Raw genomic sequence first — 14,088 nt, 5'->3', positions numbered from 1 at the left:
GAAGATACTTGGATTATATTCAAGTATATATTAATATTCTCGAAGATTCATAATCTTCTTAAGAGAGCAAATATCCGGGGCTTAAGAATGCTCAATATCTTGCCAAAATGCCCAACCACTTGGGATAGACGGTAGAACGACGGTCTCGCTTCATGCAGGTCGGCGTTCAATCCCCCGACCGTCCAAGTGGGTTGGGCACCATTCCTTCCCCCCGTCCCATCCCAAATCCTTATCCTGACCCCTTCCCAGTGCTATATAGTCGTAATGGTTGATCACTTTCTCCTCATGGTTACCTTCCCTTGTCGAATGTTTTTGAAGCAACTGGCAATGATAAAATGATGTTCGAATAGTTTGTTGTTGGCAGAAATGAGTTGTGGTAAAAAATTTCGAGTTAGTTTGTCTCATATCCTTAATTTCTTTTCCCATAGTGTGTTTAGCACTAAACTTAAAGCTGTAAATTGGATATTTTAGATGACATGGGAAGCCAAAATCATTAGAAATGTGGAACACACAAGAAATATATATATATATATATATATATATATATATATATATATATATATATATATATATATATATATATATATATATATATATATATATATATATAAACATGCTTGAATGGGCCCCAAGCATATATGCAACTGAAAACCCCACACCCCAGAAGGATTCGAACCCAGATAGCCAGGAGCACTAGAACTGGGTACGCCATGGTGCATAGTGCTCCTGGCTGTCTGGGTTCGAATCCTTCTGGGGGATGGGAGTTTTCAGTTATATATATATATATATATATATATATATATATATATATATATATATATATATATATATATATATATATATATATTAGATTAGTAATAAAGTAGGAACATAGAAACTCTATTTTACTATCAAGTTTTATTGAAAACATCGTAATCTGCAGCAACATGTCAATAGATCGTCTGTGTAGTATTTACACATAATTTACACAATTATAGAAGTCACGTACATATAAAAAAGTGCACACTTTCACAAAGATAAGTTTTGAGAACTTATTAAACTTGTAAATACGAACGTGAGCGCAGTAATAGGTATTGTCCAAAGGTCCAAATGTTCACACACACACACACGCGTGTCTGTGCTCACCCCCCTATTACTACCCACTACAGGTCCCCCCCATTTCGCCCCATTTCCCCCCACCATTTGGGCTGTTATTGCTAGGAGCGCAACGCGCCCTGAGGCTCTGTTACCTGTTGTAGACACGTTGGGTCGCCCTCTGGATAGGTGCGCGGGCATCTAGCCTTGCGCGGCCAAGTAGATGAACTGCCGGCGCAGTCCATGCCCGGGAGCAGCACAACCGGCTCGTCGCTGCGGAACGACGTGGTCATATCCTGCCCGTCGTAGAACGTTCCGCCGTAATAGTCGACGACCTGCGCATGCTGCTGCTGCTGCTGCTGCTGCTCCAGGGAAGGTAGAGTGCCGCTGCCCCCCTGGAGGTGCTCAGCGCTAGAGAGCACCGTTACCAGAGGGCGCCTCCATCATACTCTTAGCTCCTCGTACGCTGGGATTTTGCCCCTAGGCGGCGCTGGGACATGCGCCGGCAGCAGAGGCTGCGACTCTGCTGCCATCAGCCGCGGGGGTGGGGGTGGTCGAGGCATCGTTACCTGCTTGTGCTGCAGTTGCAAGTGCTGTTGTTGATGAAGCTGCTGCTGCTGTTGATGTAGGTGCTGTTGTTGATGAAGCTGCTGTTGTTGATGAAGCTGCTGTTGTTGATGAAGCTGCTGTTGTTGATGAAGCTGTTGTTGTAGCTGCTGCTGCTGCTGTTGCTGGCTGCCCAGCAGAGTAGCACTGCCATTTGGTATGGTAGGCGGCACCACCGCGACGCAATGCCCCCCCGCCTCGTGAGTGCCCGGGGTGTCTGCGAAAGCGGCTGGGCACTCTGAAATGTGAGTGAAGGCTTGAGTGTGCGTCAGTGGCGAAGGCGGCGGCGCCTTGAGTGCTGACGTGGCTGTCAGCGGCTGTTTCGTCACCTCCAAGTTCATACTCGACCCTAATATAGGACCGGAGGACGAACTAATGGCCGCCATTTGCTGTTCGCTGCTGCTACTGCTGCTCTGGTTGTTCCGCTGTTCGTTCTTGTCGCCCATACGCGAACGGTCTCGCTGGTAATACACACCCGCGAAAATCAAGATGTTGAGGATTAATAGCGATACGCCGATCGCGATCGTAACGGAGAGGGCGGTCGAATATGCGATGTAGTCGACAGTCTCGGGTTTCGTCGCCTCGGCGTGAATCTTATCGTTCGGATTCCCTTCCGGCAACCGCGGATCGGAAATATTTCGCGCCGTTCGCGGCGTGGTGTAATACCGCGAGAGTAGCGAGGGCGTAGTCGGGGACAGCGAGAGCGACGCGACTGTTGTAGCAGGCAGGATGTAGTGCCCCGCCATGTGGTGTAATGACCGAACGACTCCCGAATACAGATCGGGGTCGTCGTACGGCGAGAACAGGTGGTGAACGACTGACAGCTCCTGCAGTTGGTCTTCCGGTGGCAGGTCTTCGGCCTCGGGGTCACGTAGGGTCAGAAACTCCAGCCGTCCGACGCGTTGTAATTGTGGCACTAACCAGGTCCACAGTGCCAACTGGTGGGCCCTATAGTGGTCCCTGAGCCGGGGCCGAGGACCTGAAACACCAATCATGTTGCAATGCTGTTCATCTTCAATGTATATAGTTATAACGTGAACAAATCCACAAGGGCCGTGACGAGGATTCGAACCTGCGTCCGGGAGCATCCCAGACACTGCCTTAATCGACTGAGCTACGACAGGGTAAAAGGGTTGAAACCGAAGTTCTACTGAACTTACTGGATTCAACCCTTCAAGGGAACTTCAACCCTTTTAACCCTGTCGTAGCTCAGTCGATTAAGGCAATGTCTGGGATGCTCCCGGACGCAGGTTCGAATCCTCGTCACGGCCCTTGTGGATTTGTTCATTTGATGCATCACGTTAGTGTGATCTGTGTGTGATAGGTTTAACGTGCTTGTTCTTCGTGTTATAGGTAATGTTATTGTTATGTAATGTTGTAGATAATGTTATTGTTCTCCATGTGGTAGATAATGTTCTTGTTCTCTATGTGGTAGATAATGTTATTGTTCTCCATGTGGTAGATAATGTTATTGTTCTCTATGTGGTAGATAATGTTCTTGTTCTCTATGTGGTAGATAATGTTATTGTTCTCTATGTGGTAGATAATGTTATTGTTCTCTATGTGGTAGATAATGTTATTGTTCTCTATGTGGTAGATAATGTTATTGTTCTCTATGTGGTAGATAATGTTCTTGTTCTCCATGTGGTAGATAATGTTATTGTTCTCCATGTGGTAGATAATGTTCTTGTTCTCCATGTGGTAGATAATGTTATTGTTCTCCATTTGGTAGATAATGTTATTGTTCTCCATGTGGTAGATAATGTTATTGTTCTCCATGTGGTAGATAATGTTATTGTTCTCCATGTGGTAGATAATGTAACTGTTCCTAACATACTCGAGAATAATGTCCACCAAAAAAAAAAAATAGCTAAAATAACAGGAACAAACAGCTCAATTTTCAGTAAGGTAACTCGCATCTTGCAGGTCTGAGTTCGATCCCTGATGACCCAAGTGGTTGGCCAAGGTTCCTTCCCACCGTCCAATCCCAGATTCTCTTCCTCCTATCCCTTCCAAGGGTCACACAGATGGACTGGCTTAGTGCTTTCTCCTCACAAATACCTCTCATATCCCAACCCGTTCTCGCACTTTCGTATAGTCAATATTGACTTATTAAATACGTGCATATGTGACATACTAAACATACTAGTTTACCTTGAAAAGCTTCATAGAAAACACCGACCTTACCTAACCTTCTTAGTATGTTTAGATAAGCATCTTATTGCTTCGTAATTACAATTATTACTTAACCTATTATAGGTATATTAATAGGTTAAGTAATAATTGTAATTACGAAGCAATAAGATGCTTATCTTAACATACTAAGAAGGTTAGGTAAGGTCGGTGTTTTCTATGAAGCTTTTCAAGGTAAACTAGTACGTTTAGTATGTCACATATGCACGTATTTAATAAGTCAATATTGATTGTAAGAAAGTGCGAGAACGGGTTGCATATCCTTATTTCTTCTATTTCTAGTCAAACAATAGCACTAGAAGACACAAGAGGTCGGGAAATGGAATCATGAAGTAGTTACACAAGCCTCTTACAAAACATATACATTTTCTTTAATCACAGAGGCTTTGTTTTTAGGTTGTAACGCAGCTTGAGCGAACAAATCCACAAGGGCCGTGACGAGGATTCGAACCTGCGTCCGAGAACATCCCAGACGCGGCCTTAATCGACTGAGCTACGACATGGTCATGGGTAGACCCTTGTGGATGCAAACGTTTTCACGACGTCGATCCAAAACGTTTTCAAGACGTTGATCAAAAACGTTTTCAGGAGGTCGATCAAAAACGTTTCCACGAGGTTGATCAAAAACGTTTTCACGACGTCGATCCAGAATGTTTTCGAGAGGTCGATCCAAAACGTTTTCAGAAGGTCGATCGAAAACGCTTTCGCTAGGTCGCTCCAAAACGTTTTCACGACGTCTATGCAAAACGTTTTCACGACGTCGAATCAAAACGTTTTCACATAGTTGCATTTCTGTAATGACTGTAATTAGTGCTGCTCATTCACGACTAATTGCTATCAGAGCCTTCGGTAAGGACATTGCCGGGAGAATCCTTTATTAAGCTTGCATGCCTATGCAGTACTTGGAAGGGATACGAGGATTGACTAAGAGCTGGGATACGAGGACGGCATTAAAGATCTGTGCCATTGGAGGACCCTTTATGGCCATTGGAGGATCGAACACCGACCAGCAAGAAGAAAGTCCGTCGTTGTGCACTGACGAGCTATACAAAATACTAACCTGTGACAATATATATTAAAACAAACACGAATACATAGAGAAATCACATCTATATAATATATCTATGCACAAATCCACAGGAGCTTTGATCAGTGTTCGAATCTAGGGGGGGGGCCTCGTAGCCTGGTGGATAGCGCGCAGGACTCGTAATTCTGTGGCGCGGGTTCGATTCCCGCACGAGGCAGAAACAAATGGGCAAAGTTTCTTTCACCCTGAATGCCCCTGTTACCTAGCAGTAAATAGGTACCTGGGAGTTCGTCAGCTGTCACGGGCTGCTTCCTGGGGGTGGAGGCCTGGTCGAGGACCGGGCCGCGAGGACACTAAAAAAAAAAAGCCCCGAAATCATCTCAAGATAACCTCAAGATAGGCGTAAGGTGGAGTCGACTAGAGGTTCGACACACAGATTCGAACCATCATCAAGGCTCCTGTTGGATTTGTTAAAAAAAACAAGAAACAAAATCGAAACACTTACTTATTTCTAAATACTTCTGATACACAGGATCGTACTTGTCCCAGACGAGGTTCTTGAAGCGGTATTTCTCTTTGACGTCAATGAACATATCCTGCTCGACCCGGAAATTGGGATTCCTACAAAGGAGACAATCTTGGATCAGAGAGAGAGAGAGAGAGAGAGAGAGAGAGAGAGAGAGAGAGAGAGAGAGAGAGAGAGAGAGAGAGAGAGAGAGAGAGAGAGAGAGAGAGAGAGATACAGAGAGAGAGAATCTTGGATCAGAGAGAGAGAGAGAGATTGAGCACGAAGATGTAAACAATATATAAGCCACAATGAAACACATGTAGAAAAAATAATTCAAGCCCACATACACCTCTCCCTCCCTCCCCCCCCCCCCAAAACCCCTAACCCAACCCTCTTCTACGACAAGTATGGTACATGTTGGCGCTCTTTTAGTCCTGGGATTACTTATGGTAGGCCTAGTTAAGACTGTTGGATTAGGGGCTGTTTGTTCATGTCCGGCAGAATAGCAAAAGATACATAAAGTTGATTATTTTGGAGGATGGACTGGCATACACATATACTTGTCTTGCTCATACTGTGTAGAGCAGTAGAAGCATGATAGGGAGTTGGCTGTCGGCTTAATTGGCACATGGAAGCAATAATATATATATATATATATATATATATATATATATATATATATATATATATATATATATATATATATATATATATATATATATATATATATATATGTCGTACCTAGTAGCCAGAACGCACTTCTCAGCCTACTATGCAAGGCCCAATTTGCCTAATAAGCCAAGTTTTCATGAATTAATTGTTTTTCGACGACCTAACCTACCTAACTTAACCTAACCTAACTTTTTCGGCTACCTAACCTAACCTAACCTATAAAGATAGGTTAGGTTAGGTTAGGTAGGGTTGGTTAGGTTCGGTCATATATCTACGTTAATTTTAACTCCAATAAAAAAAATTGACCTCATACATAATGAAATGGGTAGCTTTATCATTTCATAAGAAACAAATTAGAGAAAATATATTAATTCAGGAAAACTTGGCTTATTAGGCAAATCGGGCCTTGCATAGTAGGCCGAAAAGTGCATTCTGGCTACTAGGTACTATATATATATATATATATATATATATATATATATATATATATCACCTAAATCTTGAATGGTCACAAAGGCATCAAGCACTAAGAACTCTATGATTCGATCAGGGTTCGAACCTGCATTACTGGGGCTCACTCCCCTGGCGAACACAGTAACATAACCATCTCACCAGCCATTGCCTAATGGCGGTGAACGGGTTATGGCACTGTGACTACCTTTGTAGTGCAAGTTCGAACCCCTAGTCGGGTTCCCATCAGAGTACATATGTAGAAGGTACGTGTATTCAGATCCTAATCCGTCCTCCGTAAAATCAAATCTATATTATGTCATTTGTTATACAACAGAAAGGAACCAAATCGCAACAAACCCCCTAACTACAAAAATAAATTATCAGAACTAGAAAAGTATTATATTAATTCTCAATGTTAAAGAAAAAATATTTATTTAATTATAAATTTTAAGAACGTCATTTTAATTATCTGTTTTATGACAAAAGGACTAAACAAAAAAAATAATAGTAATCCACTAGGGAAAAGGTCATGCGCATCTCACCCAGTTTTGGCGAAGTTCGTCAGGTAGGTGAGCATGGCTTCGGCCACCATCCGGTCCTGGAGGGACCAGTTGCCCGCGAACACTCCCAGCTCCCCCACCAACGGCGCCCCGAACACGAAGGGCAGCTCGTCGCCGTGGACGGCGCCCTTCACGTCCTGCAACACCAGCAGACAACAACACTCATTGCCTGAGAAGGAACTTCCTGGCACCGCACTTGAAGGTAAACTCAAGCATTCGTAAAGATTCGAATCGAACTCGAGCAGTCACAAAGCTTCGAATCAAACTCATGTCGCAAAGTTTCGAATCAAACTCATGTCGCAAAGTTTCGAAGCAAACTAATGTCACAAAGCTTTGAATCAAACTCAAGCAGTCGCAAAGCTTCGAATCAAACTCAAGCAGTCGCAAAGCTTCGAATCAAACTCATGTCGCAAAGTTTCGAATCAAACTAATGTCACAAAGCTTCGAATCAAACTCACACAGTCGCAAAGCTTCGAATCAAACTCAAACAGTCGCAAAGCTTCGAATTAAACTCAAACAGTCGCAAAGCTTTGAATCACAACACTGTTATTTTTTTATTTACGAAGCTCTGAGTCACAGCATATTTTATTTTGAAAACTCTGAATTACGGCATATTTTATTTTAAAAACTCTGAATTACGACATACTTTATTTTGGAAACTCTGAATCACAGCACATATTATTTTGAAAACTCTGAATTACGGCATATTTTACTTTTGAAACTCTGAATCACAGCATATTTCATTTTGGAAACTCTAAATTACAGCTTATTTGTTATTTAAGAAACTCCGAAAGAAAGCATTCTATTATGTCAGCAGGTCTGAACTCCAAACTTGTATTATTTTCGAAACTGAATTACAACATTTTTAATTACGAAGCTTCGAATCTCATCATTGGTTTTTACAGAACAGTTAACTCTCAAGTTCACTAAAACTTATATAGTTATATGAGTTAATTTATTAAATAATTTTTTTATTTAATTCTGTAGTTCATTTACAGTGTATGTAAACAATGTATAATTCAAAATTTTATCAAAGTTTCATGTGATTCGAACTTCGTAAATATTTTTTTTGTAATTCAAGGCATTGTAAATAATTGTTTTTAATTTGAAGCCTCGTAAAATACAATGGAATTGTAAAATACAAATTCGAAACTTGGTACAAGATTTTTGTAAACATTCTGTATTTTCTGGAGTTATGATGTGATTTACTGTGATAAAGTGTGGGAATCTGAGACTGTGAAGTGATATGTTGTGTAGAGATTGGTTCAATGGTAAAGTGAAACTCTAGGGGTCCATAGCAAAGTGGCACTTTAGGTCTCATGGTAAAGTAGCACTTTAGGTCTCATAGTAAAGTGACACTTTAGGTCTCATAGTAAAGTGGCACTTTAGGTCCTATACATATGTAATGGTTTACACAATGGAGGAATAACACTCTTAGAGTAATTGATTATGTATGTGTGTGTTTGTGTATGTGTGTGTGTGTGTGTGTGTGTGTGTGTGTGTGTGTGTGTGTGTGTGTGTGTGTGTGTGTGTGTGTGTGTGTGTGTGTGTGTGTGTGTGTGTGTGTGAATGAATTCCCTTGTGCTGAAAAACATACTAGCATACTCAGAGACACATAATATACTATTGAGTATAACATATCCCATCACCAACACATATTCAAGTGATTTAGGTGTTTTCTATATGGAAGAAATCAATGTAGTTTAATGTATAAGTGGTTGACTAGTATGTGAAAATGCCAATTCTATCAGAAAGGTCTAGAAAGGTACTCACGTAAGGATTATCTGACTGTCTGGTCGAGTGGTCGAACAGGTAGAAAAACTGGTTTTTGTCGCCCATTCGGATATTATTCGCTGTGTTTATAAGCGGAGCGACATAGCGCGCGTCGCTAAGGGCGGCTAAGGTAGCGTCCCTTGTAGCTGTCGGATGGGCGTTCGGACGCTCCCAATCCGTGTATTCGTTCACCACCGAAATATACACTTCATTGAGGTGATAGTCGTACGAATTACGCACTAACGTACGGAAGATGCGGTCGCGGTGCTCCAGATCGAAGCCGTTCTCGATGTCATTGTCGCTGAAGACGTTGTAGGAGTCGAACGGCACCACCCCGAACATCAGGTCGTATTCTCGACTTACTTCGTCCGCTCTTTTCCTCAGTTCCCGCCGGAAATCATTTTTGATAACGATACCGTCCACACTAGGCCCAAACGCGTACAAGAACTGTGGCGCGGCGATATGCACAGCCTGAAGGTCCTCCAACGGCTTCTCCTTCAGACAGTTAACCATTTGATCCAACTCATCGTTAGAAGGCATGAAACCAGGGTCGTGGAGGCTCATTTCAACCGGCAAATTAGCCGTACAATTGAGCGCGCGGCCAAACTGCAACGCGTAATGCGTCGGAGTCCCAACCGTGGCCCAAGGACTGAGAGCCGACCCGGACATAAGCACAGCTCGATGGAACAGTCCAGGAACCACCGCCGCTGACGCCATCAGGAAATGTATACACGCCGCCCCAGTGCCATGGCCCAAGAGTGTCACGCTGCCAGGGTCACCCCCAAAGGCTCCGATGTTTTCTTGAACCCAGTGGAGGGCAGCAATTTGATCCATCAGACCATGATTGGTGACGTGTCCTCGTCCGCTAGGATGAGCATTGTTGTTCAGGAACCCTGAAATAGTGGAATTGCTTTAGAACCTATTCCATGGAATATCTGGCTGTCAACACGAAATATCTGGCTATCAACACGAAATGTCTGGCTATCAACACGAAATGTCTGGCTATCAACACGAAATATCTGGCTATCAACACGAAATATCTGGCTATCAACACGAAATATCTGGCTATCAACTTGTAATATCTGGCTTTCAACTTGTAATATCTGGCTATCAACATTAAATATCTGGCTATCAACACGTAATATCTGGCTATCAACACGTAATATCTGGCTATCAACACGTAATATCTGGCTATCAACATTAAATATCTGGCTATCAACACGTAATATCTGGCTATCAACACGTAATATCTGGCTATCAACTTGTAATATCTGGCTATCAACACGAGATATCTAACTATCAGCACGAAATATCTGGCTATCAACACACAATATCTGTCTATCAACACACAATATCTGTCTATCAACACACAATATCTGGCTATCAACACGAGATATCTAACTATCAACACGAAATATCTGTCTATCAACACACAATATCTGTCTATCAACACACAATATCTGGCTATCAACACACAATATCTGTCTATCAACACACAATATCTGGCTATCAACACACAATATCTGTCTATCAACACACAATATCTGGCTATCAACACACAATATCTGGCTATCAACACATAACTGTCTATCGACATAAATAACAAGCTATCAACACATACATTAAATGTTAAAAGCCAGGCTTTCAACATGATATCCATGGCTATCAACAAACACACACCTGACTACGTTAAATATCATGTGTTGATATCCGACTGTCAGCAAAATATGGAACGCGGTACTTTTTTAAAAATGAAAATAATTACGTGACAATTAACATTAATCGCTGATCTCGTTAAAATAATTAATTACAGTGTAGAGATCATTGATATCATACATACGAAAGGGATTTACGATTACAAAAAATAGGATTTAATAGCTGAATAGCTAGTAATAGAGTAATCAGAGGCAGCTTAGGGTCAATATGTCTAAAAATGCACATATGCGATATTAAATTATAATTTAAATTAGCCGCCGAACCGTGTAAATAAAATAGCTTATGAGCTCAGAGTGTCATAGTATCCAGGGGTAAATATGCACTCGGACGGGAGATTGGCACCAGCCTAGAGTGCCATAGTGCCTAGAGATAAGGTTGGCTTGCACTCGGACGGGAGATTGGCACCTGCCTAGAGTGCATAGTGCCATAGTGCCTAGAGATAAGGTTGGCTTGCACTCGGACGGGAGATTGGCACCTGCCTAGAGTGCATAGTGCCATAGTGCCTAGAGATAAGGTTGGCTTGCACTCGGACGGGAGATTGGCACCTGCCTAGAGTACATAGTGCCATAGTGCCTAGAGATAAGGTTGGCTTGCACTCGGACGGGAGATTGGCACCTGCCTAGAGTACATAGTGCCATAGTGCCTAGAGATAAGGTTGGCTTGCACTCGGACGGGAGATTGGCATCTGCCTAGAGTGCATAGTGCCATAGTGCCTAGAGATAAGGTTGGCTTGCACTCGGACGGGAGATTGGCACCTGCCTAGAGTGCATAGTGCTATAGTGCCTAGAGATAAGGTTGGCTTGCACTCGGACGGGAGATTGGCACCAATCCAAAGTGCCATAGTGCCTAGAGCTAATCTGGACCTGCAGATTGGAACTAATCCAGGGATTACCAGTCATAAACGCATTCTAATGCCTCCATTCCTGTTGGTAATCCGTAAGTGATAATTTTGCTGGCACCTTTGGGACTTTGCTGGCACCTTTGTGACTCCCTTAAGAGTCAGTTTGTACAACTAATCTCTAAATGCCTAATTTCACAGGAACTAGTCATATTTACACCTCTATAAACAACCCCAAAAACACTTGAATTGTTAATAAATGCTAACATAAAGATGTACAGGTTTCGTAAAAGGAGAAGGGAACTATCAGGGGGGGAAAGCGCCAAGCCATTACGACTATATAGCACTGGGAAGGGGTCAGGATAAGGATTTGGGGGGTGGGACGGTGGAAAGGAATGGTAGAAGGGGATGGACTGGTGGCGGAGATGTTCTCTCACCCCCTCACCTTACCTCACTAGGACCTACCTAGGGGCCCGAGACGGTAGTTGAGCGTGATAACGATCACCTCTCCGTAGGCAGCGAGGACCGAACCGTCGTAGGGGTTCGAAGCCCCCCACTCGAAGCTCTCCCCGTGAATGAAGACCACTACGGGAAGGGCTCTGTGCCCAGTCGTATCCGCCACTGTGGAGGAGAAAACACACACAGGATTAAGTTTCATTCACCTGGGTTCTGGGAGGCTTGAACCGTTGACCCCTTCAGGAGCGTGTAGAGCCGAAGCTCTATCGGATGTGCTATTCAGTGACCTTAATAAGGAAAAGTTCTATTTCCACGAAGTGTGGGTGTTACAACACACATGATTAAACGTTTTTGGCATGTGGTAAAGGGATCGCTGGAGTGGTTCAAGGCCTATGGACCAATAGCAGCTGCCTCGTATGGACCAATAGCAGCTGCCTCGTATGGACCAATAGCAGCTGCCTCGTATGGACCAATAGCAGCTGCCTCGTATGGACCAATAGCAGCTGCCTCGTATGAACCAATAGCAGCTGCCTCGTATGGACCAATAGCAGCTGCCTCGTATGGACCAATAGCAGCTGCCTCGTATGGACCAATAGCAGCTGCCTCGTATGGACCAATAGCATCTGCCTCGTATGAACCAATAGCAGCTGCCTCGTATGAACCAATAGCTGCCTCGTATGGACCAATAGCAGCTGCCTCGTATGGACCAATAGCAGCTGCCTCGTATGAACCAATAGCAGCTGCCTCGTATGAACCAATAGCTGCCTCGTATGGACCAATAGCATCTGCCTCGTATGGACCAATAGCAGCTGCCTCGTATGAACCAATAGCTGCCTCGTATGGACCAATAGCAGCTGCCTCGTATGGACCAATAGCAGCTGCCTCGTATGAACCAATAGCAGCTGCCTCGTATGAACCAATAGCTGCCTCGTATGGACCAATAGCAGCTGCCTCGTATGGACCAATAGCAGCGTCCTCGTATGAACCAATAGCAGCTGCCTCGTATGAACCAATAGCTGCCTCGTATGAACCAATAGCTGCCTCGTATGGACCAATAGCAGCTGCCTCGTATGGACCAATAGCAGCGTCCTCGTATGAACCAATAGCAGCTGCCTCGTATGGACCAATATCAGCTGCCTCGTATGAACCAATAGCAGCTGCCTCGTATGAACCAATAGCTGCCTCGTATGTACCAATAGCTGCCTCGTATGAACCAATAGCTGCCTCGTATGAACCAATAGCTGCCTCGTATGAACCAATAGCAGCTGCCTCGTATGGACCAATAGCAGCGTCCTCGTATGAACCAATAGCAGCTGCCTCGTATGAACCAATAGGAGCTGCCTCGTATGAACCAATAGCAGCTGCCTCGTATGAACCAATAGCAGCTGCCTCGTATGAACCAATAGGAGCTGCCTCGTATGAACCAATAGGGGTTCAATTGATTCACTAACCCTACACGTTCACTTGCTCTCAATCATCAAAGACTCATTATACGACACAAACGCAAAATAAATTTTCCAGGGCTAGCAAGAATGTAGAAGACATCGTAAGTCGTGTATTTACACACTTACACACGCTCTTAAGTGAAGGAACCCCGGGGGGGGGGGGGGAGGGGACATCGTGTTTAATCCTCTATACGGGGGCTAAAATCCAGTATTTACTCTGCGGTTTGCAAAGGTGGGGAATATATATGTTATATTTTCCTTTTCAAGTTTAGGGTTTGTGTGGCTAGGGAGTTGGTGTTCTCTGCTGTGTTCTGGGACCACATTGACCCCATGGAGCTGGGTATGGACCAATAGAACATAAGAACAAAAGAACGAAGGCAACTGCAGAAGGCCTATTGGCCCATACGAGGTAGCTCCTATTGGTCCATACGAGGCAGCTGCTATTGGCCCATACGAGGCAGCTCCTATTGGCCCATACGAGGTAGCTCCTATTGGTCCATACGAGGCAGCTGCTATTGGCCCATACGAGGCAGCTGCTATTGGCCCATACGAGGTAGCTCCTATTTATAGCCACATAGGGTATAAATAGGAGCATCGACTTGAGAATGGTCCAGGACGGACCGAAACGTCGTTGTCGTCCCTTCATCTTCTAGTATATGGTCTGGTCAACATTGACCCATACATCTGCTAAAATACCCATACATCTAGTCTAAAAATAAATTACCAGACTAGAAATAAAAATGAATTTTGGAGAATTGATTTTTCAA

At 43.6% G+C, this 14,088-nt stretch overlaps 1 protein-coding gene across 1 annotated transcript in view; it reads right to left on the bottom strand.

The window, feature by feature from the left end:
• Window positions 1-882: 882 nt before the first annotated feature.
• Window positions 883-14,088, bottom strand: part of LOC123770498 (neuroligin-1) — a 130,270-nt gene continuing 117,064 nt past the window's right edge. The window contains exons 3-7 of the mRNA XM_069301751.1: window positions 11,886-12,041; window positions 8,867-9,759; window positions 7,076-7,230; window positions 5,406-5,521; window positions 883-2,659 (exon numbers count right to left, since the gene is read on the bottom strand). Coding sequence (XP_069157852.1) covers window positions 1,518-2,659; window positions 5,406-5,521; window positions 7,076-7,230; window positions 8,867-9,759; window positions 11,886-12,041 — 2,462 coding nt within the window. The 3' untranslated portion in view covers window positions 883-1,517. The remainder of the gene's footprint in view (window positions 2,660-5,405; window positions 5,522-7,075; window positions 7,231-8,866; window positions 9,760-11,885; window positions 12,042-14,088) is intronic.

This window comes from Procambarus clarkii, chromosome 46, assembly GCF_040958095.1.
Source record: "Procambarus clarkii isolate CNS0578487 chromosome 46, FALCON_Pclarkii_2.0, whole genome shotgun sequence".
NCBI classification, from domain to species: Eukaryota; Metazoa; Arthropoda; class Malacostraca; order Decapoda; family Cambaridae; genus Procambarus; species Procambarus clarkii.
Note: the sequence above shows the minus strand (reverse complement) of the source record. Positions and strands in the feature narration are given on the sequence as shown.